This window comes from Anas platyrhynchos, chromosome 7 (assembly GCF_047663525.1).
Source record: "Anas platyrhynchos isolate ZD024472 breed Pekin duck chromosome 7, IASCAAS_PekinDuck_T2T, whole genome shotgun sequence".
Classification (NCBI taxonomy): domain Eukaryota; kingdom Metazoa; phylum Chordata; class Aves; order Anseriformes; family Anatidae; genus Anas; species Anas platyrhynchos.
This window is the reverse complement of record NC_092593.1, coordinates 32561693-32584522: the sequence shown is the minus strand read 5'-3', so window position 1 is coordinate 32584522 and position 22830 is coordinate 32561693. Positions and strand designations below refer to the sequence as shown.

The 22830-nt window shown below is 43.3% G+C and overlaps 1 protein-coding gene across 7 annotated transcripts in view; it reads right to left on the bottom strand.

The window, feature by feature from the left end:
* The window catches only part of ERBB4 (erb-b2 receptor tyrosine kinase 4), a 564466-nt gene that overhangs the window by 262821 nt on the left and 278815 nt on the right, over window positions 1–22830 (bottom strand). For all 7 annotated transcript variants that reach the window (XM_072040464.1, XM_072040460.1, XM_072040461.1 and 4 more), the window contains exon 3: window positions 17315–17501. In XM_072040464.1, the coding sequence (XP_071896565.1) occupies window positions 17315–17501 (187 nt within the window). The remainder of the gene's footprint in view (window positions 1–17314; window positions 17502–22830) is intronic.

The following is a 22830-nucleotide window of genomic DNA, read 5'->3' as shown; positions in this document are numbered from 1 at the left end:
TGTTAAACTGGAAGGATTGACAGGCAGGCATATTTAGAAAAGTAACAGAACATTTTCTTCTTCCCATCCTTTTATTTACACTGATTAAATTTAGTGCATGTGTTTGGAGCAGTCTTAGAGAAGCAGAATTTGTTCTTGTTTTGGATTTCAAGCAGAAGTCAAGTCTCCTGTAGCTTCTACACCAACCTGCAGAGTCTCTGGTTAAGTTCTGGATATTTCCCTAACTTTTCCTAATGCTTCACACAATCGAACCAAATTCCACAAGTGTAACAACAGCCTTCCATGTATTAGTACATCTCAGCTCTTAAAAGAGTGAGATGTAGAAATGCCCTTTACTCTTGCAAATGGCAGGAAGTTAAACCAGGCAAATAGCACAGCTTACCCCTACAAATCTTAGGCTGTGATAGCTTTGTCTTGCGATCGATCCTCTTTGGTGTGTGATAAAAACAAGGACAGTGTGCCTCCACATACACAAGCCAGTCAGAATTCTTACTCCACCTGGTATGTTAAAACATCGCCCTTAGCGAATTTGCAGTGAGTACCTCTATTAAACCTCTCCAGCACGTAAATGTTCCTTCCTTAAGAAAGACGCTAAAATTAAAGGTGAAGAAATTTAACTGTGGGGCTGATTTTGCTTTAGTTCCTCATTCACCTTGAGGCCGAAAGGACAAAAGACAAGCTTGTGAGAGCTGTCTTTTCTTCCTCGGCTTGAACTGCAGATCAAATGTGAATTGCTACAGAACTTTGAAGCAGATTAGGATTTCAGAATGCCTTGTTCTCATTTACAGGTTACCTCTGTATTGCAATCACAGTATCTCAAGTAGATGTTCTGGGCTGACTTCAGACCACTTAGATCTCATACTGTGAACAGTGTGACTTGGGTAGCCTGGGGATGGCTTTAGGCCAGCAGCCCAAATGTTTACTTAGTATCTGGGGAAACTTTTGTGAACTGTGCTGGTTTCCCTTGCTCCACTGCAAGAGCAACTGAGCCAGGCAGCTAGCTGGGGTTTAAATCCCTGGCTTCCATAGCGTAGACGTGCACTTCAGCACTTGTGCTGACAAGACAGAGCACACAGGCACCTTGCAACTATCAGGCCACAGAAATACAAGATCTTCCATACATGAAAGACAACAACAAATGCCCTTCTTCTGCTCGCTATCATGGGATCCAAGTTCACCATTCCCATCTTTAACCTGGCCATGTGCTTTGTGTCATGTATGCTAATGTTCCACGTGAGCAAACACCTCTGTCAACCGCACACGTCAGTGAGTCTCAGTTTGGACAAGCCTTGCATGGTGCTGGATGAACACGTGGTGGTTGTGCTGCAAGGACACTGCCTGCTCAACACTAATCTTCCCTCTCCCTCCTTGGTGCTGGTGGAAGGCATCCGACTCAAAGGGAACTCCGCTGTGCTGGGCAGCTGCCAGTTCATCACTGCCACAGCTGCCCAAAGGGGCCAGGCAGGTGCCGAGCCATCCCTGGACATCAAATGTAAGAATATTTATAAAGGATTTAAACTATATTTAAATCAGGTGTCACTCTCTTTATAGCCCCTATATTTCTGACTGCACCCCAGTTTCCATTAGGATCATTTCTTGCAGAGCGAGGTTTTTAAGACGATAGCACAAAAGCCTCTCGCAAGGATCCAAGTAATACACTTCTCAATCACACAACAGACAGGTGGAAAACATGAAAGAAGAACAGTCAATAGCTGCTTGCTGTATCACCCCCTCTGAACTGCAGAAATGTCTTAGGGAGCTGTGAATTACTGCCCTATTGTTCTTGCTGTATCATTATTTTGAAGTGGCTCATGCCTGTGTCATTTGGTTGCCTGCTTTGTTTCCTTTATCAGTTTGCTGGGTGATGTATAATTAAAAAAGCCCTGTTTTACCACCTCACTCACAGATCTCTTTAGATAATACAACAAATGTGATAGCAAGAAAATCACAATATACACTTCAAGTTCTGCAGCTTCCCTGTGAATTTATTGAAACTTTCCCCTCTGGGATACATGCCTTTCATCAGAAATGGGCCTGTGCTCCGAAAGCCAGTATTTATTTCCTGGTGACATCAGTGAACATGACAGTTTGTTGACATAAGAAAGCACAGATTCAGATAGCAGGTGAGACTGGACAATCCTCCCCAAACATTCACCATCTGCAGCTCCTGACAAAACCTCCCTGGAGGTACTGTGAGTTTGGAAATACACCTGGAGATTGTGATCACAGATTAGAGCCGGACCGTACATGTCTAAGCACAGATACTCCACAGATGCCTGCTCCAGAGACCAAGCTCTGCAGCCCCCGTCCCACCGACGCTCTCTGCTTCACCCTTGCAGCCTCAGCAACCAGCGCTGCCAACTGCCCCACCGCCTCAGCCAGCCCTCCGGAGTCACTTTTTCTTTTGACCTTTTCTCAGTTTGGGAAATCCTGTCTACACCACCTCTGCTCTATCATGGCCATTTTGTCTGTCATTGCATCTACAGCTCCTGTCCAGGCTCTTCTCATGTATTGACAACACCAGCTCTGCTTTAAAAAAATGGTTTTTACCCTTCTCAGTTTCCTTCTGTATTCCACTTCTCTAGCTCACCACTCCAACTCTGCCTTTTTCTTCTCCCCCCATTTCGTATCTCCTCATCACATCAAATAAAAGTGAATTTTATTCACTCCCCAGATCTTCCAAAGCCTCTCATTCTCTCATACACTATTTATGCCTTCTCCCACCTTCAATAAGCCCGTCATGCCACCTTTCATCACACACAAGACATTTTCAAACATCTTTTGTTCTTTCTCTGTGCTGTATCTTATACAAAGATGTGGACAGCCAGCAAGTTATCTCATTGACCTCTTTGAAATACTTCCCTCAAACCTTTCCCTTCACACAGAAGCGAGAGTTGGCTGCCTCGGTAGCTGTGGATGTGCAGATCTGATACTACCCTGAGAAGCTGCTCTGTCTCCTTCGATTTGCTTGGCCCACCCCTCCGAGTCCACTGGTGGCCACCAGCCTTAATCACACTCAGCTATTTAGGGCAGGAGCTATTTTTGTCATTCTTCTGTAAGTTTATGAGCCATGACTGGGAAATTACGTGCTGCTTACAGACAGAAAACTAAATGATGAGCTGTGTTCCAGGGAAAAAAAAAAAAAAAAAAAAAGAAAAAAAAAAAAGAAAAAAAAAAAAAGAAAAAAAAAGAGGTCTATAGATTAATATTTACAGAAGTTTATGTTTATTTATGGACTTGTTACTTAAAATATGAACACTGTCCCTAACTTAGAAATGTCTGTACAGAAACACTATTTTTCAGTAGGTTAAAGAAAACTCAGTGTTTATCAGAGTAGTTTCAAGAGCTTGTACTGCTGCAGTTTAACACCATCCCATCATCAAGCCTTGGTAATGTCATAAAGCTATGCAAAAATAAGGCAAAACTCATTTCTATAAGACATTTGGGGAGCAAAGAGCATATACATTACCTGTTACCAGTGCTCAGCTGTCATAAGATAACTTAAAAGCAAGCTGTCATAAGATAACTTAAAAGCAAGCACCTTGTGAACCTGCGATAACTTGCACACCTGCAGCCATCTTCTGCATCTGATCTTCGAGCAGCATGAAGGGGAAGCGTGACCCTCGCTCCAGGCCCAGTGGCCAGCTCAGTAAGATTATGGTTAGTTTTCAGTTCCCTGCCAGGGGAGCAGTTTTGGTCACAGTCTTCTCAAGCGCCAGTTTGGGCACTTAAGATTAGCTCATGGTGGCCAAGATAAAAGCAGCCTGTCAGCTTAAGGGTTGGAGGAACTCTGGTGTATATAGGATGAGGAGTACATAAGCACACCAAAGCTGAAGGACATTGTATGGCAAGGGGAAGAAACATTTGCTTAAGGGCTCTTAACTATTCTTCCTGGCTTCAGGGGCATGAGGTAAGACTGCAGAGAAGTAGGTTTGCAAGTTTTTGTTTCCATTCCTCTCTCCAGGCACTTTGGTAACGGGGCACAGGAGAGCAAAAGGATTAAATAAACGGTCTTTTTCCAATAGCTGCCTTGAAGAAAGAAGGCTGATACTCAGCCATGTGGGCAACACTAGCACCACTTCAAGTTGAAAATAAGGGACAAGGTTAGTAGGGCATCAGAGTGTTACAGTCAGCAGGGCAGGAGACACATTTTTCCCCTTCAGTTGCATTTAATTTTCCCCTAAGTTGTCACATAGCTCTTGGTCAAAGCAGTAGCAACAAGTAAGAAAGGCCGATTCCTCACACAAGGCTTGCACTGGTTTAACTATAATCAGTTTTGAAGCCAAGTCAGTTCAGTAGGTATGAAATCCCAAGTGAATGCACTCAACTTAGTGCACAGACATCAATTTAGCTCATCCGAGTGACTGAAGTAGGCTAAATCAATACAAGGCACTTGTAAATGGATATAAAAGTACATCCATGTGGGGCTTGTTTCAATTTAGCAAGTTGTGTTAAGGAGCAATTTTAGTTAAATCCAGGTAAATTTTCTTTGCTGGCTATCGCTAAACCCTAGATTATGACACTAATCTCTCACAGCAGAAGCAACCCTTGCACCTCCAAGCAGGCTACCCCGAGTCTCTGCAGCACAGCCCAGGGAAGGTGGATGTACAACCTGCCATCTGAGCCTTGTAGCACAACCCCTCACTGCTGAGGCAGCAAAGGCACCACCACGCAGCAGCATGGCACGTCAACACCAGTCACATGCTAACACTGGGGCAGAACCAGCAACCTCCTCCAGCAACCTTCGAGATGCCACCAACAGTGCAGCTTCCTTCTTTGAGGCTATCTATCTGAGCTCAGGAGGCAGCAGCTTTCTCATGCTGATCTCGAAAAGGCCTCGTACTTGGTTTGGTCACCAACAACAGATAGGAACAAGAGCTTTGAAATGGCCTCGTAAGGCATGTGGACAACCAACACCCCCACCTTGCTGTAAACTGCTGCTCACAGGGACTCAGCACTGATCTGAATGGTCTCTGCAAGCACAGAGCCGTCAGCATGCCACATAGCACATGAACTCTTCATCCCCACCTTTTGAAAGTGTGAAGGAGGCTCCAATTCCTTTTGCCTGGCTCGCTATTCCCCTCCGTGAATCCACGCCTGGCCTTTGAGAAGGTTATAAAGGGATTGTAGATGACACAATGCTTATCTGAACCTGACCTGCCCCTTCCAGCCCTCCTTTTCTCAATAAGAGCATTCCTTCCACATCCCTTAGTTTCTTTCTGAGGACTGAAACAGTAAGGTGACCTGTGACAATGTGTCTCCGTACAAGCTTCATCTCTCTTTCCAGAAACACACGAAGAAAAATAAGATGGAGGACTGTGGACTCCAGGAAAGGATGCAAGAAAGAAGAAAAATTATCAAACAGGGATGCTGGAGGACATTCCTCATGGCCAGGAAGCAGGTGCCCCACTGGACCCACCTGCTGTGCCAAGCAAGCAGTGATCTGTCCCATCCAAACACTGCGGGATGTACAGAGCCTGAGCACAGAAACACACGGGATTCGTGGCCACTTCTTTCTCAGAGCAGTATGGTTGGACAGGCCCACTGGTAAACCAGTGACTGCAATTATATGTTTTTTCTATTTATATCAGAAGCTACATTAGCAGATTAATGTTTGCTTCCAGCCGCTGCTACCATCCTGAAGGGGAAATGGAGCAGAATGAGGTCGGCAGAGGTCATAGCTCATTCAACCCATCAGTACAGTTAAATTTGCTCAGCAGAGCTTTGATTACTTCTCCAAACTTTGAGTGTGGTTTATGGTAAGATTTGTTTTTTAAAGAAAAGGAAGAAGAAAAAGGCTAAAGCTAAGGCCAAGTTAAGATATTAATAAATCTCTCAACTAGCAAAAATATTACCTTTATTTGGGAAGCTGAATGCTTCTGAATATTAAATCAAAACCATTCAGCTCTGTACATGCAGAAGTCTTGCTCCTGAATGAAACTGGGGCTGCAGTGAGATTTACTGAGCTCGCATGGGGCTAACCGTACAGCCCTTGGGATTACTCCATTATGTAGTCACAGCCATTAAAATATCCCTCTCAGCTCTTCTTCCCACATACACTGAGGAGGAAGATGCCCTTGCAACCTTACCCTATGCATATTTTAGCTCAGTGCTTTCTTTTAAGTCTCACTTAAAGTCTCATTTAAAGATCAGCCTCTGAGTCTCATTTAAAGATCAGCCTCATTGCTAAAGCTTTTCATCACCATCACCTTTACCTCACAACTACACTGCAGTGCACACCTGCACCTGGCCTGGATCACCACCTCAGCGTGGCCACCAGAAGCATGGTTTCCGTAAGTAATCATTAACTCAACAGGAGAGGAAAACCCCTGCCCCGTGGCCATAATAGCATCATTTAAAAACTCCTACATAACCCTGCAAGGGCAAAGGAGAAGAAAAAAAAAAAGAAAAAAAAAAAGACAAGTTTAGTCCTGATCCACTCAATCCATCTTGTAGTGTTTCTGACCAACCATCCCCTCCACCTCTGACCGCCCCACCTCTCCCTGGCACAGACTGAGCTAGAGCTCAGACAACCTCACTGTTGGCGCTGGTTGAAGGTGGCTGCCTGTCCCTGCATAGAACTGCTAGCAAAAGCCAGCTGGAGACAACCCTTGGTAGCAGGGCTTTTACACCTACCTGTAGGGCAGCATAGCCTTCTGTTAAAGAAATAAATAAGCAGTGTTGTAGTCTGTAAGAAGAGCCAGCAGTGTGCTTAACATTTTCTGCAGTATATTTTATTTAATTACTATTACCATTGCTTGCAACAGTGTGCAAAGGATCTGTAACTGACTAAAGCTTGTAAGGAATTCAAATATTAGGGGAAATGAATCATTATTATTTCATGGAAATGAAACACAGTTGTTTTAGCTCTAGAAGAGAGGAGAAACCTGGCTCTTCTTTTTTCCACTTAGCTTCTCGTATAAAACAAGTAAAGAACAATTTCAGCAGGATATGGACTGGGCCCTCAGACCAGGAAATAAACTCAGCCATGACCTAAATCTCAGCACAAAGTTTGCCACTATCTCAAGGGTACTTCTCTGATGTTGCTTCGGCTAAAACCAAACCAAACAAAACCAGTAACAACCACTCCCTACTCCAGAACCAGAGACACACTGGGATCCCAGTGTGAGAAGCACGTACATGAGGGCTCTGCATCCACAAGTAACCCCATGAGTGATTACAGCACGCTCTAGGGACACCACAGTAGTCTGAAGCAAGGACACTGGGGTAAGTTCAGACACCACAGCACGCAGCCCTGCTAAAAAGACAATTATCCCTGCCAAAAAGCAGGTAGCTCACATAAAACTCCAAGTCAATACACCAGCACCACAACCTGTGGCCAAACTCAGTCATTTAAAACGTGCTCTGTATGTCTGTGCCATTGGACACACTCTTACAAGAAAGCGAAGATCTTATGACTGATGTTGGGATGAAGTATGAGCAGAAAACCACTTTTCCAGTCTCTAAATGCTTTCAAGGATTGCAAAAACCCTTCATTCCTTAAGCCAGGTAAAGAAGCCGACACTAGATACTTTTGCAAGCTGAAATCTGACAGAAAACATAGTTTACAAAAGATTCAGTTACTTTTGTTCAAGTATCACCAAATATTTAAATTTGGTTGAAAATGCAAATTAAGCTATATTAAAAAGCATGAAAAGCCATTTACTATCATAAGCCATGTGTGCTCATTTTAAAACAAAAGATGGTGTCTGACTATTTCATCATTTTTCCCTCCTTTCTAAGCTCCTCCATTCTTGCAGAAAACTTCCCCGATAACAGATTTCTATTTTTTAAAAAAGTGTCCAAAAATACTTTTGGCAAAAACATCTTGAATTCTCCAGGCCCACTCAGCCTCTGCGTCCTGCCCTCAGCTACCCGTGGCCCCTTACCCATTTCTGAAGCTGACTGACTGCAGCACTCCGTTCAGACACTGGTGACAGAACCAGCTCCCAGAGCTGTTGCAGCCTTTACCATCCATCTGAATGCATGCCTAGCTGATCCATTTAACAACAAACACACACACAAAAACCACCCAGCAACACAATCTCATCTCTCCAGCAAGGCAGAAAGAACCGTGTTTGATGCTGCCCTTCACTCCGTGCTCCCACATCAGGGGTACCTGTGGTTTCAAACTCAAAGCATGTGGCTACGCTACTTCTGAGGGGCAGAAGCAGAAGCCAGCTCCCAGGGGAACCCCAGCATAAGTACGGTGTTTGTAGGATGATCGGCTGGATGGACACCCTCTCTTCTAAACCTTAAAGAAATGAAAGCACATCTATGAAAGTTTCACCAAGGGGGAAAAAAAGGAAAAGGAAAAAAAAAAAAAAGAAGAAAAGAAGAAGAAAAAAGAAAGCAAAAGGGTTTTAGAGAAGACAGCCCCTAGAGCAATTTCCAAACATCAAAGAAAAAGGCCTCCAGCGTGTTCTCCTCATGTGATACCTTTGTTCCTCCCTCCCCGCCTGCAGGCGGGTCCCTACAGCCCCCGACAGCTCCGCATCCACACCCATTACCTGCCTCCTGCTCTGATTGCCTCCCGCTGTCACCCCACACCAATCAAGGTTCATTCTGCATGGAAAGAAGCCCTCACAAAGCAGGTGGGACCAGCTGGGGGGTACCAGAGAACTACAGCAGTTTTGTCTCAGCCATGTTCCTGTGCAGCCTGCCTGTTCCTTCATCCGTAACGCAGTTACTGCTAAGGTGGGTGCTTCTGCTTCCCCATTAGGCTGTGGGGGCCACGGTTGGGTGTTTGCCACCTTCTCACCTCTCTTCACATGGTGACTTCCCTTCTTCTACACCACAGTATTTCTGGTTTTATGTAGCCCTCGAGGTTATCTTTTCCTGGACGTCTCTGCATTTGTCTTAGCAGCTTTGCAGAGGTGCAGGGCAGCTGGCTCTGTGTTTCAGTGTTTAGAAAGCAGAGCCTCAACCACAGCACTCCAAACTGTCCAGAACTGCTGCCCCTGTTAGCCTTCCACTGCTGTGTGCAGGGCGGGGAACACAAAGGAGGCAGGCCAAAAAGGGGCTCTGGAAACAACTGTAACTGTCAGTTACACAACGCAACCTCCTAATAGCAGCATTTGCCTTTTGCAGCCCAATATCCAAAGCTTGTATGATCAAACTGAGTGCTGGATAAACTTTTAACGACCTGCTTCTCGCTCCTGCCCCTGCGCTGCCGTACTTTGTGGCTGCTGCAGAACCACCCGTGTTAAAACCTTCCCCACTGGTTTAGACAAGACCAGTCCTAGGCTGAGATTTGTGACACTGCATGGGCTAGGTGTGTGCACAGGGAAGGAAAAAGCAGCCTGGGATGGAGCTGGCCAAGCAGAAGGTGAGTGTTTGCCTCCTTCAACCAGTGCAGGCTCCATGACAGCCTCGTCCTTGTACAAGTGTACAGGAGGGCTTTTTGCCTCATCTGTCTGCAGGGGCTTCACGGGAGCTAGATGCAGTAAATTAAACAGTCTTCTGTTCATCACCTCTATGGTCCCTCCCCTATAAAGTTTCTAGGGAACCTCCCTCGGTAAATGACAAGAAAATAAACAGACTCTGATCCTAGGAACATCAATTATTTCCACACTGCAAACCTAGGGGCCCAATTCCATCTTCTTTGAACTTGATGAATGCTTTAAAGAATGGTGTCCTAAGCCCCGGCTCCTATAGGTTCCTGGAGAAGCTAGATAAGGGAGCTCACACTCTTGGACCAGGTTTAAATCCAGCTCTGTAGGCATACGCTGCCTTGTATGATGCAACGCCACTGAAATGCTTTCTGCTGAGGCCCAGATCTTTACTTAAATACATGAAACTTGGCATCTGACTCCCAGAGCTTCATTCCCATTTTGAGCCCTAGACCCCACAGCCCCACTGCCACACCAGTGGCTCAGAGCTCACAGCCCAGCGGCAGCAGAACTTGCCTACTCTACAACCTGCCCTTTAGCTAGGGAGTGCCAGAAGGTTACGTTCACACGTAACACAACGCTTTCATTATGCTACAGAAGCACCAAATTCCTTGTCAGCTGTGGCCTGTCAGAAGGAAATAAGAAAATCAATGAATTCAAGAGACTGTAGGGAGAAGAAAAAAAGAACAAGACAAAAACTACTAAAAAAATTAAAGCGCTGAAATTAATGCTTCTTTTCTTCTCCAAACTGAAGAAGATAAACCACTGGAGTGACAAGGATTTCCATTTCAAAAGACCTTTTCTAGACCAGACCCTGGCCTGAGCTGTGGCATACAGCTCCTTTCTGTCCCACGCAGGAGCTGGGATGCATCTTTCCAGCAGTGCTGCCACACAAACCACACAATTCCTTCCTGTCTGCAATGCTTATTGCATTTTACTGAAGTTATAGTGTAGCTCAGCACAGATCTGTCTGCCAAACTTGGATGTTTTGAAATGCCACCCATTCCTGACCTGTGTGATTGAAATGGAGGGATTACTCTGTTCAGATGTTTAACTCCCTGCAAAGCATGTGGCCAGAGAAGTCCCTGTGCTTTTAAAGCTCTCAAGTCACTGAAGTCAGGCAAAGCTACTACATTACTAGAAGGTTTCAGCATTACTGGATTTATCTTGATTGCCCATATTTCTAAAAAAGCTAAAGGGTGTTTCACACATCCGAAATCTGGAGAATTTCTTACCTCATAATTGAAAAACGCACAGAGAGAGAACTACTGCAGAGAGGTAAAAAGGAAAAACTGCCAAGAAAGACGGAACGAATGACATTATTATTTTACATGGCATTTTCAGGTGACAATAGCAGCACACCTGGATGTACTGTGTAGTAACATTGAAACTAGCATTTGATGGTGTTACCAGCTAAATTCCACATCACCTCAGGTCCTCCCTGACTAACATTTTCATACCAAACTCTCAAAAGCAGCCTAATTAAAGTGGCAAATGTTATTGGCTCTATTGTAAAGATGGTGATTCACAACAGAAAGCAGCAGAGGTGCAGGTTACCATAGCACTGGGAAGGCTTTCCTCTATCTGCTCTCGTCTCCCCATCCTTCTACCCACTCCACTCCCCTTCACGCAGCAGCCATTTAATTAAGATCCAGGACAAGGTGCTTCTGTTTCCCGGGACCATACTCAGGCAGGAGCAACCTGCTGGGTCCACCTTGCTGGGTTATTTAGCCCAGGCACAGGACCCCAGTGATGCAGCTACGCTAATTCTAAAGCCAGCCAGCCTGATGTTAGCTCCAGGTCCTACACAGAGCTCCGCGGCATGGTGCAGACATGCCTTGAGTCAGCTATCATTAGCTGGTATTAATCCTGACAGAGCATCCTGAATACAACATCCTTAAAAGGGCTTAAGTGGGAGTTAGGCACTAGTTAACTTATAAATTAAAGTGTGAATTAAATTATCCACTGAAGAAAGCAAGGGGCAATTTGAATTTCATTTCATTACAAAGTCAAAGGAACCATGCCACTTTACACCAGCTAAGGATTTGGCCTAGCTTCTCCTCCCCATAATTTTAAGCCCTGTTTTGGCTGCAGGAGGGGCTGTGTGATGTGACCTTACCCTGTTGTGTGATACCGGAGACTTGCAGGGAACAATCTGCAAACGACTTGCAATAAACTGTTTTAGCCTGCTTACAACACACAATGTACATTTCACAGTTTATGTGAAAATATTGGTTGGGCTGGGGGGAAGCAGCAAACAGCTTTCAGGGAGCAAAGGCAGGAGTTTAAGATAATCCTGTCAGTGGAATCCTTTGAGCATCTGATCAGAACACATTTACCAATAAATCATTACTCTAAGCTTTTACTTTTCTTTTAATTCCTTGCCATAATCATTCCAAACAAGGTCGCACATTTCTAACATCAGAGACAGAACTAAAAACAATAAAGTGCTTTGAAATAAAGCTGAGCATAAATTAGCGAACAACAGGTTGCAAAAAATCAGACATTAGTTATACCATTTAGCATGACAAAAGCATATCTGAATCCTTTAGAGACTGTAAAATTCTAGCCTTGCTGAAATTAAAAATCCAAAGCTCAGCCATTGTTACTGAACATTGTCAACTCATGAGTATAAATCTCATGGAGCTCAAAATCAGTATTTATTTCTGGCCGGGTCCAATATGCCTATGTGCCTCGATAGCACCTGTGAGCCATCTTCTGCTGGCTTGCAGGGGTTACACCTCAGCCCCGTGGGTCCCTTATCTGGGACTCCTCGGGGCCACGTCTGCAGCCGTGCAGCGAGGAGCGCCTGGAAGAGCTGCCAGGCACTGATGCCAACTGGCACGGCACAGGCTGGATCCACGCTGGTCGGAGTTTCTGTGCTCGGCACGAGGTGCCTGCACGCTCCTGCCAGCAGAGATCCATCTCCAGACTCCCCTGGCTACATGCGACAGTGTCAGGGGAGAGCACTACCTGCAGTGGGGCAATTTTTTTCCAAGACAGTCTAACAGTGTCCCGGGGGAGACGGCTGCTTGCTAGCTGGCACGTTTATTAGCATAAGGGCAGTCACAAGCCTTGGCCCTTCTTTCCATACAGGTGAGACAGGGGAACCCGTAGCAGGTCCTGCACCATGCCCCCAGGGGCTGTGCCGCAGCACTGAACAGCTTTCCTTTCCCAGGGGAAGAACAGCCGTGCTCAAGGTGTTCCTCTCTTTTCTTCTACCTGCTGGAGAGTCAGCAAAGATGTGCTGGGATACAAATGCCTCTGTGGTCTGTGCAACTCCAAGGCCACAGAGAAAGCAGCATGCCTGGGCAGTCGCTGAGCCACTGCAGCTTCTTCTGGGCAAAACATTTTAACTCCTGCAGCAGCCCTGACTGCAGAGGGTACCAAAGGGATTTTTTAAACAAATTTCTCATTCCTTCACGTATCCTAGCAACACCTCTCCGAGGTTAGAGATGCGATGCCTTGCCCACCTGTTGTATAGGAAGCCTGAGGCAAATTACATATTGCTTTCTTCCCAGCTTGCCCAGCTAGTAGGAAGCTGCAGCAATTAAGGAGTACACCACAACCAGCACACCCCAGCCTCATCTGCTCAGGCCAGGTGTCATGCTCAGGCCTTTGTACCTCTAAGCACTGTGAACTCAGCAGTGGCTCATGAAACGTGCATGTGCTCCAAGGAGAGGCACTAGAAAGGCAGAGGTCTTACCCCTCTGAAAGAACGCTTGATGTGCAGTCACATGGAGCTAAAGGAGCTCAGGCCCTGGGCAGGTATCTAAGTAAGATTCCCAAAAGCACCTTTGGTCCCAGATGTGCAGAGTCAACAAAACCAAAAGAAAATATGACTCCTCCCGTGCCCTTCCCTCAATCTCGACTGAGCTGCAGTGTAATGATAGTAAATGAACAGTCCTTGTTTAAAAAAAAAAAAAAAAAAGAAAAAAAAAAAGGAAGATAGAAAATCACTGACAAGTAACCTTTATCAGAGAAGTGGTCATTCTTTTTTTCTCCCCCCACCAAAGCACCCTTTAGCATTTTTGATTTCTTGAGGAAAAAATATATTGAAAATATACTGAAAATTATCACAGAATGTTCAAATTTTTTTTACAGAACAATTAAAAATGTAATCAAAACTTAAAACAAACAAACAAAAATATTACAAAGACCTGTAGGAGAAGGGAAAATTTACAATGGATCACTTTCTACACTCAGTGAAAACCATCCTTTCCCTTATCACTTTCCTACCAACCAAATGAGATTTCTTTGGCTATCACTGGCCAAATCCTTTGGGCTACAACATTTGCCACTTGAACCACAGTTGCCTTAATTTAGCTTTTATCTCCATTCCTGAAAGCTATCAAGTAAGAAACTACAAATTTTCCTGCTTTTATGTGTTATCAAACTAAGCACTCCTCAATCTGCTTTAGTCTAATACATTTAAGGAATTCCAGGGAAACTTCTATTTCCAAGGCCAATAGGGGAGATGATGACGTTATCTCTGCTCATTCAAAGATGCATCATTTGCTGTAGATCTCTGCTACTCATCTTCACTCGGAAGAAAATATGGGATGCTTCATAAGTGGTTCTGGCACTTGTGAGTTATCCCTCCTTCCCAGCTCATGAAGATAAATGCCATAATGAAATGCAGCCATCAGGTATTCTCTATATTTGGAGTACTCAAAGTGTGAACAATGATTATGCCCTTTCATTGGATAAGTTAAGGTTGACTGCCTAGCTACATGGGAAAGACAGGAATGATTTGCACTAGCTCATAGGCAGTAAATGGAAGAAGGTGGCATACCCTCAGCATCAGTTATTCTGCTAATCTCAGCCTGAATAATACGTTCAGTATGTCAAAACTGCATTTTATTTTAAGGCTACTTGGCAGCTGAATCTGCAAGCTGAGATGAGTCCAGCTGAGATGACAGCAGCCTCTTCATTAGTTCAATGTCTTTTTGTTTTTGACACTTGTGGAATCGTTGACTAAGTTATTATAATAAGTGAGAAATTGATTTTTATAGGCAAGATTTGCTGGAAGTGTCACATGAATTTTAGGATCTGCTCCTGACCTGTGCTGCACAAACAAAACTCCCTCTCAGGATGACAGACATCACGAGTGAGAACTGCATCGTGCTTTCTGTGCAAGATAAAACTTACTGCCTTCACAGTTGTCTTTTATATATACACATATATAGCTTAAGGGGAAAAATTCAAGCATTTAAAGTTACATTTAAATATGAAAGCATGATAGACATATCTGACAATAAAAACACAGCTGTTAACAACACACTAAAAATAATGCAATGGTACGTCACAAGGGGATGAAATCCTGCCTCCAGTTAAGTCATAGGATAACCTGCAGGTGAGAACAGCCTCTGCATTTATTTGACACAGGGGTAGCGTTTGTATTTGAACACTGTGCAGTAACAGACTGAAATAGCATCAGGAACCCTGCATCCAGACAATGCACAAATAAGAACAGAACCTCCCGAGCTTTTGTGAACGTAAGCCCTGGAAAGATAGTTCTGGGCATGCAAGGCAGGTGTTACGTTTATATTTTACTCTGGTGGAAGGAATGCACCATTCACAGCCGATCTCTTTAAATCTGTAGTGGACTAGAAGCTTGATGGATGCAAGTTCATGGGAACCATAAATTTCACCTTAAATTCAGTGCAAATCACTGGCTGTTTCTGATGTAAATATGGAGCGGTTGGTAGGCACAGGGAAGACCCAGACACAGCTGATCTTTTGTGGCCTTGCAACATCACTGACTCCCGCAACCACCACTTATTTTTATGTAGTTATTAAGGCTGTGTTACAAAAATGACTTAACTATTAATACGCTCCAGGGAGAGCATTTGCAACAAGAAGCAGGTTGTGGGTTAAAATAGTCAGGTGCATCTTAAACAGTATATAAAATGGTCAAAGAACAGCTGCTGTAGGGACTCACAGGGCCCTGGCACATGCTATCTAGAAAATATTAGAGTATTTTTAAGTACACACTAGCTCATACGCAGCACCCGGTAGCTATTTTAAGCACTCAGCAGAGACAAGCTAGTGTTATTAGGGAACTTCTCTTCCAAGAGACAACAATAGGTTTTGAGCCAAATAATCCCATCAGAGGGCTTTGTAAACACCTAAATCAGATGAAGTGGCTGTGATGATCTCATGTTAGGGAAGATTCAAAGGCTGAGCTAAGGCAGACTTTCTCACAACACCTGAAAAGATGGTCAAGCTATTTGCTGGATGGTTTTGGTGTTATGCCTATCACATAAAAACAGCTTCCAGAGAGAACCTCTGGAGTCAGACGAACTGCTCATTGGCACAGGGCAGCTAGTTCATGAACAAAATCTTGAGCCAGGGCCTAAAAGATAAGGTTTTTCATGTTACTGAGCAGTAAAGCCATGGATAAACAAGCACTGAAAATACAACCCTTGCTTCCTGGCAGAACAGCCTCTAGCCCAAGAGAAAAGGGTTCCAGTCCTTTCCTGGCCTTGGCCTCACATCACCTCTCAGTCTCGGTTTCACCCAGCCTAGTGTCTTTTACAAAGCATTTTGAGACTCATAGACAAGAAAAGTATCCAAAGAAGTAGAAAATTAGTACATGATGCTGTAACTGTGCTATGTGAAGGCACAGGCAGCCATAATGAATACCCTAAATCATAAGTGTAGGGAAAATGTGGGAACAGAATAGGAGAAAATTGGATTATGACAATGATAGAGAGAAGCACAGCAGGGATTTAGAGACTTTGGGAAGTGCACTGGTATCAGCATGATGGCCTCAGTGAGCAAAAGCGTTAGAAGTCTGACCAGAAGAATGAACCTGATCAGAAAGTCTGCTAAAATTGTGTTTTATTCTGTAAAATAGTCAAAATCTCCTTTTCTTTTCTATTTTTGAAAGCATCTCTGTACAACCCAGAGAGGCTTGAACAGAAGGGAACCGCAGGCACTTTTGTATCACTGAATACACCAACACAAAAAAAGTCAGGAGCGAAGGGTGCCTTAATACAGTTCAAAATGCTCCCACCTCCCTGTATTCAGGTTCAAGTCCAGCTCACATCAGTGTTTGCACTCAGCATGTAGCCACTTATAGAAATAAGGCCATTTCACAAACTCCAAAACTTAAAAGTACAAATGATCATAGCAGACAACCCTCCCTTCACAAGGAACCATGTACAAATAAAACACTTCTTGTGAACTCCCTAAAGAAACTTTGCCACTGCCTGGCCTTTATTAAGTTACAGTGCAATATATGATATGATATTTAGCCAGCATTTAATCTCTCAAACCAGTTACTGCAGACCCTCATCTGGGACATATGAAATGCTGACCTACCCCACATCATTATCCATCCAGCCCTGAACTTACAGATGACCACGGAAACATAGACTTAGTTTACATTTTTGCCTCAAAAAAGTATCACTATATGTAATAAACTTTTTTATTTGAAAGCGGAGGTCTTAAATTAAATACACCAAAGATCCAGTGTCCCCTCTCACCCACCTCTCTTTCCCCCACCTCTGTGAGAGCAGCAGCAATGCTGACAGAGCAGCAAGAGCTGAGGCTGAGGAAGCCAAAGCTAACTTGCCAGAAAATAGGTAGCACCTGAAGCAACATAATAATAACCAAATTTGTGTTCTCAAAACTAAGAAAAAAGTGTGTAGTTTCTTTCAACAATTCTTTTTGTTGCAAATACGCTCTTGGCATGAATTTCATACATAGCATTTGAACAGTACTGGAAAAAGTTCAACTGTGATTCTGAAAAGGAATGAAATTAAGTACCAACGAGCCTTTCAAACAGTGTAGAACTGCCAGCCTCTCATGGTACCTGTTATTTGCACAATGAAAATGACTGAGGACATTGATGCACATGTTCAACAAGCTCTTTTTTTCCCGACTAATCCACTGCATTTATAAGTTTCACTTACCTGTCAAGTTCTTCAAGCCAAGTTCCCTGAGTCCAAAATTACCATCCTTTCTGTAGTTAAGAAATATCGCCAAAGCATATCGGTCTTCATAGAGTTTGGTCCCACGAACGATGCGCAGGTTCTCCAATGGCAGGTATTCAAATTGATTCAAAGCCACCAAAACATAGCCTGTGACTTCTCTGATAGACTGAAAGACAAAAATTAAACAAACACATTAGAAACGGTCCATTTTTAATTGTTCTGATTTTTTCGCATAGCAGTTGCTTTAGTATGATACAGTCATATCAGAAAACAAACAAACAAAACTTCCCCAAAGAATTCTGTTTCAACTTCTTGAATTTAACCACGTTTCTCTTTCAATGCAACATGCAACTGAGCTTATTAGACATACTGGCTTGAAAAGTAGAGAACAAAGGGGTAGCCATTCTTTCCAGTTTTATTAAACTCGAGCAGAAATTCACAATAAGCATAAAAGATGCACGAAAGGATGACTTTGCACGACTCAAAGCAGGCAGCAGGTCAATGGTCTCTTTAGCATATATGAGCAGAAACCACCATAGCAACTCCACAGGTCAGATAAGGTAGTCTGTGAGTAACTCCATTGTACAGGATATTCCAGGGTATGAGTGAAGGACACAACATGGGGTAAGGGAGAGACCACTGGAAGAGCTCACCGTTGAACAGGAATACATGATAGAAATGGAGAGCACGTTTGAAAGAGAAAATACAAAGCACGTAAGTCATATCACCACCTGGTACTTCCAAATAAATCAGATCAATCACTAAACATTTGTAAAGATTCAAGTTGGATTTTGAAGTGCTGGTATCACAGATATACCCAGATTTTGATCAAAGGTAGTATCAAAACCATTAGCAAAATTACTGTTGCACTTCGGGGCTGGCTGAACACTTTGTTTGCTTTAGATAAGCTATACAATTCTCTCCTGCTCATGCTCAAGACTTGATTGTCTAGGTTGTAAAGGCACAAAAAAAAAACAAACAAACACAGTTTTTCAGAGTCCGAAAGATTAACAGTACTAAGATGTTTTTTAAAAAGAAAAATGTTTTAGAAAACTAAGTTATTCCAAGTAATTCAAATAAATGGCCTAGAAATCTGAGAAGTGTCACTTCAACATTCACCTAGAGGCTCACTGTCCGTAGCAGGAGGGACAGGTTGGAGGATGCTCCAGCCCAGAGCTGCTCCCAGAAACAAAACCTCTGTGTTAGAGAGTGTCTCTCAAATACAGTTTTCATAGCTCACTTAACTCCATACCTGCAACACCTTGCAATCACTGCATATGTTTATATACCTATGTGTGTTTGTGTATTTAATGGACAGAAATTGACATAACTACCCGCCTGCTTAAGTAGACGCAAGCACTTTTTTCTTCCCTTCAGCAAAGTAAATACCTTAAACAATACACAGAAATAAAAAATTCTACTTAGAATAACATGCCTGAACTATGAGTAACACAACAGGGATGCCAGTCAATGCCAGAACAAAAAACACACAGGCAAACAATGGCAAGAATTGAATTAAACGTGTTGCGCATGTATCGTTAATAAGGAAAGACAACAGATTTGCAGAACAAAGGACAGCTTTTGTTTTGCTGGTTCAGCACTGCTGCCATGATTTTGCCTGGAAGTGTGCAAGAACCTTTTAATTAGGTTTATAAAAGTTCATAAGATTATTGCCGAGTGTGGCAGTATACATAATGAAAGATATATATATATATATGCCGTGGCAGTAGCTGTCCTTCTAATGTCTGATGTCTCTACTCAGCTGAAGCTGCTAAAAAAGATCTGGAGCTATTTCAAGAGTTGCTTGGCATCTAAACAGAGCACAGTGTCATTACAGCACTTTGATGAGAACCCAGCGAGTTTAGCTAGGTTGAGATGTACGGTTCAGTAGCTCAATATTAAATGCAGAGCTGCATTATTCCCTGGGACACTGATTCCATTATAATCAGAAGCTTTCTAGCACTTTCATGATAGCTCTTTTACTTTCAGACATTTCAGATTAGCCAGTTTGGTCAGGAGTTTGTTTTCATCATATACAAAAATTTCCGTAAGCTAGCTTTTCTAGCTTCTCTTCAGAATTCAGGACATATTAAAATTATACTCAAGACATGAATTTCTCCATTGATGTTCCAGTGATACTGTGATTATTCTAATTATTTTAAAGGGACATTCTAAACTTGGAATAGAATTCAAAATAAAAAATAAAAGCAGTTCTAAAACTGAATCTGACCAAGTCCTCCCTGCCAATTTTTGTCACTTACAAACATCTTTTCTATTTTAAGGTTATGTATTATTTCCTCCACACAACAAGCACACCTGAAATGACACTCATTTCACATGGCACTGAAGTTACACACACACACTCACCAGCAATTTTCATCACAAAGTTTGGAAAATAAAAAGCAGAGCACAAAATAATAAAGGTCTGTTGTTGATATTTGTGGCCTACTGCCCCATTTGGTTTATCCAACTGAAATGACAAATTATGGCAAGCATTTCAACAAGAGCCAGAGGGTTCTTTCCTAACCCATCAGTGTTACAACACCTTTTTCTCCCCAACAAACGTATTTGCTGGAGAAACAGCCATATTAATTTAATTCTTGGGGAAATACAAAAAAGGGTGGCAAAAAAAAAAAAAAGGTGGAGGGAGGTTGTATTTGCTAGAACGCAGCCTTCTGACTAAGTCTAGAGCCACAGTGTTTCAATTTGGGGTTTCTTTCTGTATTCGGATTTGAATAAAAAAGAGTAATTACATGCTTTGCAGGATGTTTTGTTTTTTTGACTGGTTCAGCTTGAAAAAACATACTGGGAGTGCAGCGGGCGGCCCAGGGTTTAGCCACTTTTTGCCGACACTGTCAGTTTGCAGTCGCTGCTAGTTTTGACGTGACGCCTACTGAAAGTGGACACCTGCCTGCTTGGAGCTCACTGCAGGCACTTTTGGAGTCACTGCAAAGGTATCTGCTGGCCTCCACACAGACTCATGTCAGAAAGAATCTTCCAAGCCTTACCTCCTGCCCTGCCTGCAAGTCATGCCAAACCCAGGCATGTTTTGAACATCCCATCCTTTGATTTTGCACAATTTTCCCTTTCTTCCCCGTTACAGCATCACTGTAGCCGGAAATTCCCTGATGGTATTACCTTGCCTTTCTTTGCCATCCTTCCAGTTCTCAGAATAATGACTTCCAACAAGCATGCAAATTGCCACACCTCAGGGGCCGCCCCGAAACGACAATGTCCACGCCTCAGGAACCGCCCCAAAATGGCGGCCGTCGCACCTTAGGAACCACCTCAAAATGGCGGCCGTCGCACCTTAGGAACCACCTCAAAATGGCGGCCGTCACACCTCAGGAACCACCTCAAAATGGCGGCCGTCACACCTCAGGAACCGCCCCAAAATGGCGGCCGCCCCATCTCAATGGCGGCTCCAAGATGGCGGCTCCAAGATGGCAGCTGTTGTGCCCCTCAGCCAGGCCCAGCAAAGCATAAGAAAGCCTGCAGCAAACACTGCCGCTGTATGTTCAGGGGACAGCTTTTCCTCTCTAATGTACAGATTTTTCCTCCATCTGGAAAAAAAAGAAAAGCTAAACAGCTTTAATGGTGTGAGTTCTGGGTTGTACTGTCTGGAATTTGGGTCTTTTCATCAATGACAGCACATGGAAACACTAGCCTGGCTCCCTTCAAGGACAGTTTCGCATGCATGTCTTGTTTAATTTCTCAGCAGCTAATGCTGGCACATTATACCATGCACAAGGTGAACAGAGAAATGGGATCTCAAAATGAAAAACACAGGGTTATTTTCAGAGGTACCTTTCTAGAGGATGACCTGTAAAAATGAGCTCCAGACAACCCGTTCCTTTGCAACGTATAACCTGGGAGCTTTAATTACAAATAATACTAGCTGAGCACAGGTAAAGCATTTTAAGCTCCCAACAGCCAGGCCAGAATTATCCTGTCAGCAGGGATTGAACGCCACAATTGTTACTAGTGATCTTAAATTGGCGTCTGGTTCAAGTCAAATGAACCTGAGTGAAGCACAGCAAAATAAGGGGTAACTTCATTGTTCTGCCCAGAAACACAGATCAATGACTGATGAAGGAACCTGGGGCTTCTCATAAATGCTACCATGGCCTTTAAACATCTATCATGGAGGCTGTGTGTTTTTTTTTTTTCCACTGGGAGAAATAGAAAGGGTGGATAACTGTAAATGAGATATATGTCGGGAATAAGCCAAGGGCCCACTTTTAACACCATCAGTTGCCAAGTACAGTAAGCTCTATTTTGAGGGAATATCCATTTCATGACGCATCGGCAAGGCTCCTCACACGCTTCAGCTGCCAGCAGACAACAGACGTCTGCTGAGCCTGGTCCAAGGAGCTTGACCGACCCTCCAATGTGGCCCATGCATTTTGTCACATTATGTTAAATCCCAAGAAAGCTTGATTTCTAAGTGACACAAAGGGGAAAATATTTCCTAAGTGCAGAGACCTTTTTTTTCCATGCTAATCACAGTTAATATGCTGCAGCAGAGTTGTGAGCACAACTACTGTGAATAGTTACCACATCATCTGTTTCAGAAGCTTTTCACATCTCAAGCTAACTTGAACAGCATATTCCACATTTTTCTTTTTGATCAATTAAAAGGTAAGTGTTATATCTGTTAGAACAAAACCAAACAGCATGAATTTGTTTCCTGTAACAGGGAAATTCAGTAGTGCCATAAAGAGAACACTCGCTTAACTTTAAACAAGTTCCCAGGGCAATCATAACAGCCACGTTCACAAAATGCAGTCAAGCATGTTAGTGAGTGTGCTGATAACCTGAAATGCCATCAATTAATTTTTTTTCCCCATACATTTTCACTGATGCAATGCACTGTCTTCCATTGTGACAATTAAAAAAATTAGCATTTACTGAATTAGCAAAAAGTGGTCTCTAAGCAGCTACAGCAGTTACAGTACCAACTCCAAGGGAAAAAATAATAACTGAAATGTAGCCATGTGGAAATAACCAGCCTATTGCAATTTATGGAGCTCAATTAGCTGTTCCATGCATTGCTCATTGACAATTATAAATATTAATGGCAAGATAAACTGAGATTTTCAAAAGAGTTCAGGAGACATCTTTTATGGGATTCAGGCACACGGCTGCTTCCAGCTTCTCTCAAAGCCGTTCACAACCATGAGAAATATTTAGCACATACTGATGTTTCTCATGTCTAAGAGGACACTCCATTTTGAGACAATGTCAAAACTAACACAGAGCATGCACGTCAGGAATTTTGTTCCAGAACAAGCTAATGTCTTGTCTCCTTCCACGTCTTGTATTCTTCAATTACGTCAACACTCGTGAAATTGAGGTGTTAAGCCCTTCTGAGCACCGGTGGTTTTTATGATATGCAGTACAAGCTTCGACAAAAATCCCTCAAGTTTGAGCATACTGACAAGTATCAGAACATGGATAGTGAAAAACAGTTTTCTGGTTCCTGATCTGGAAGC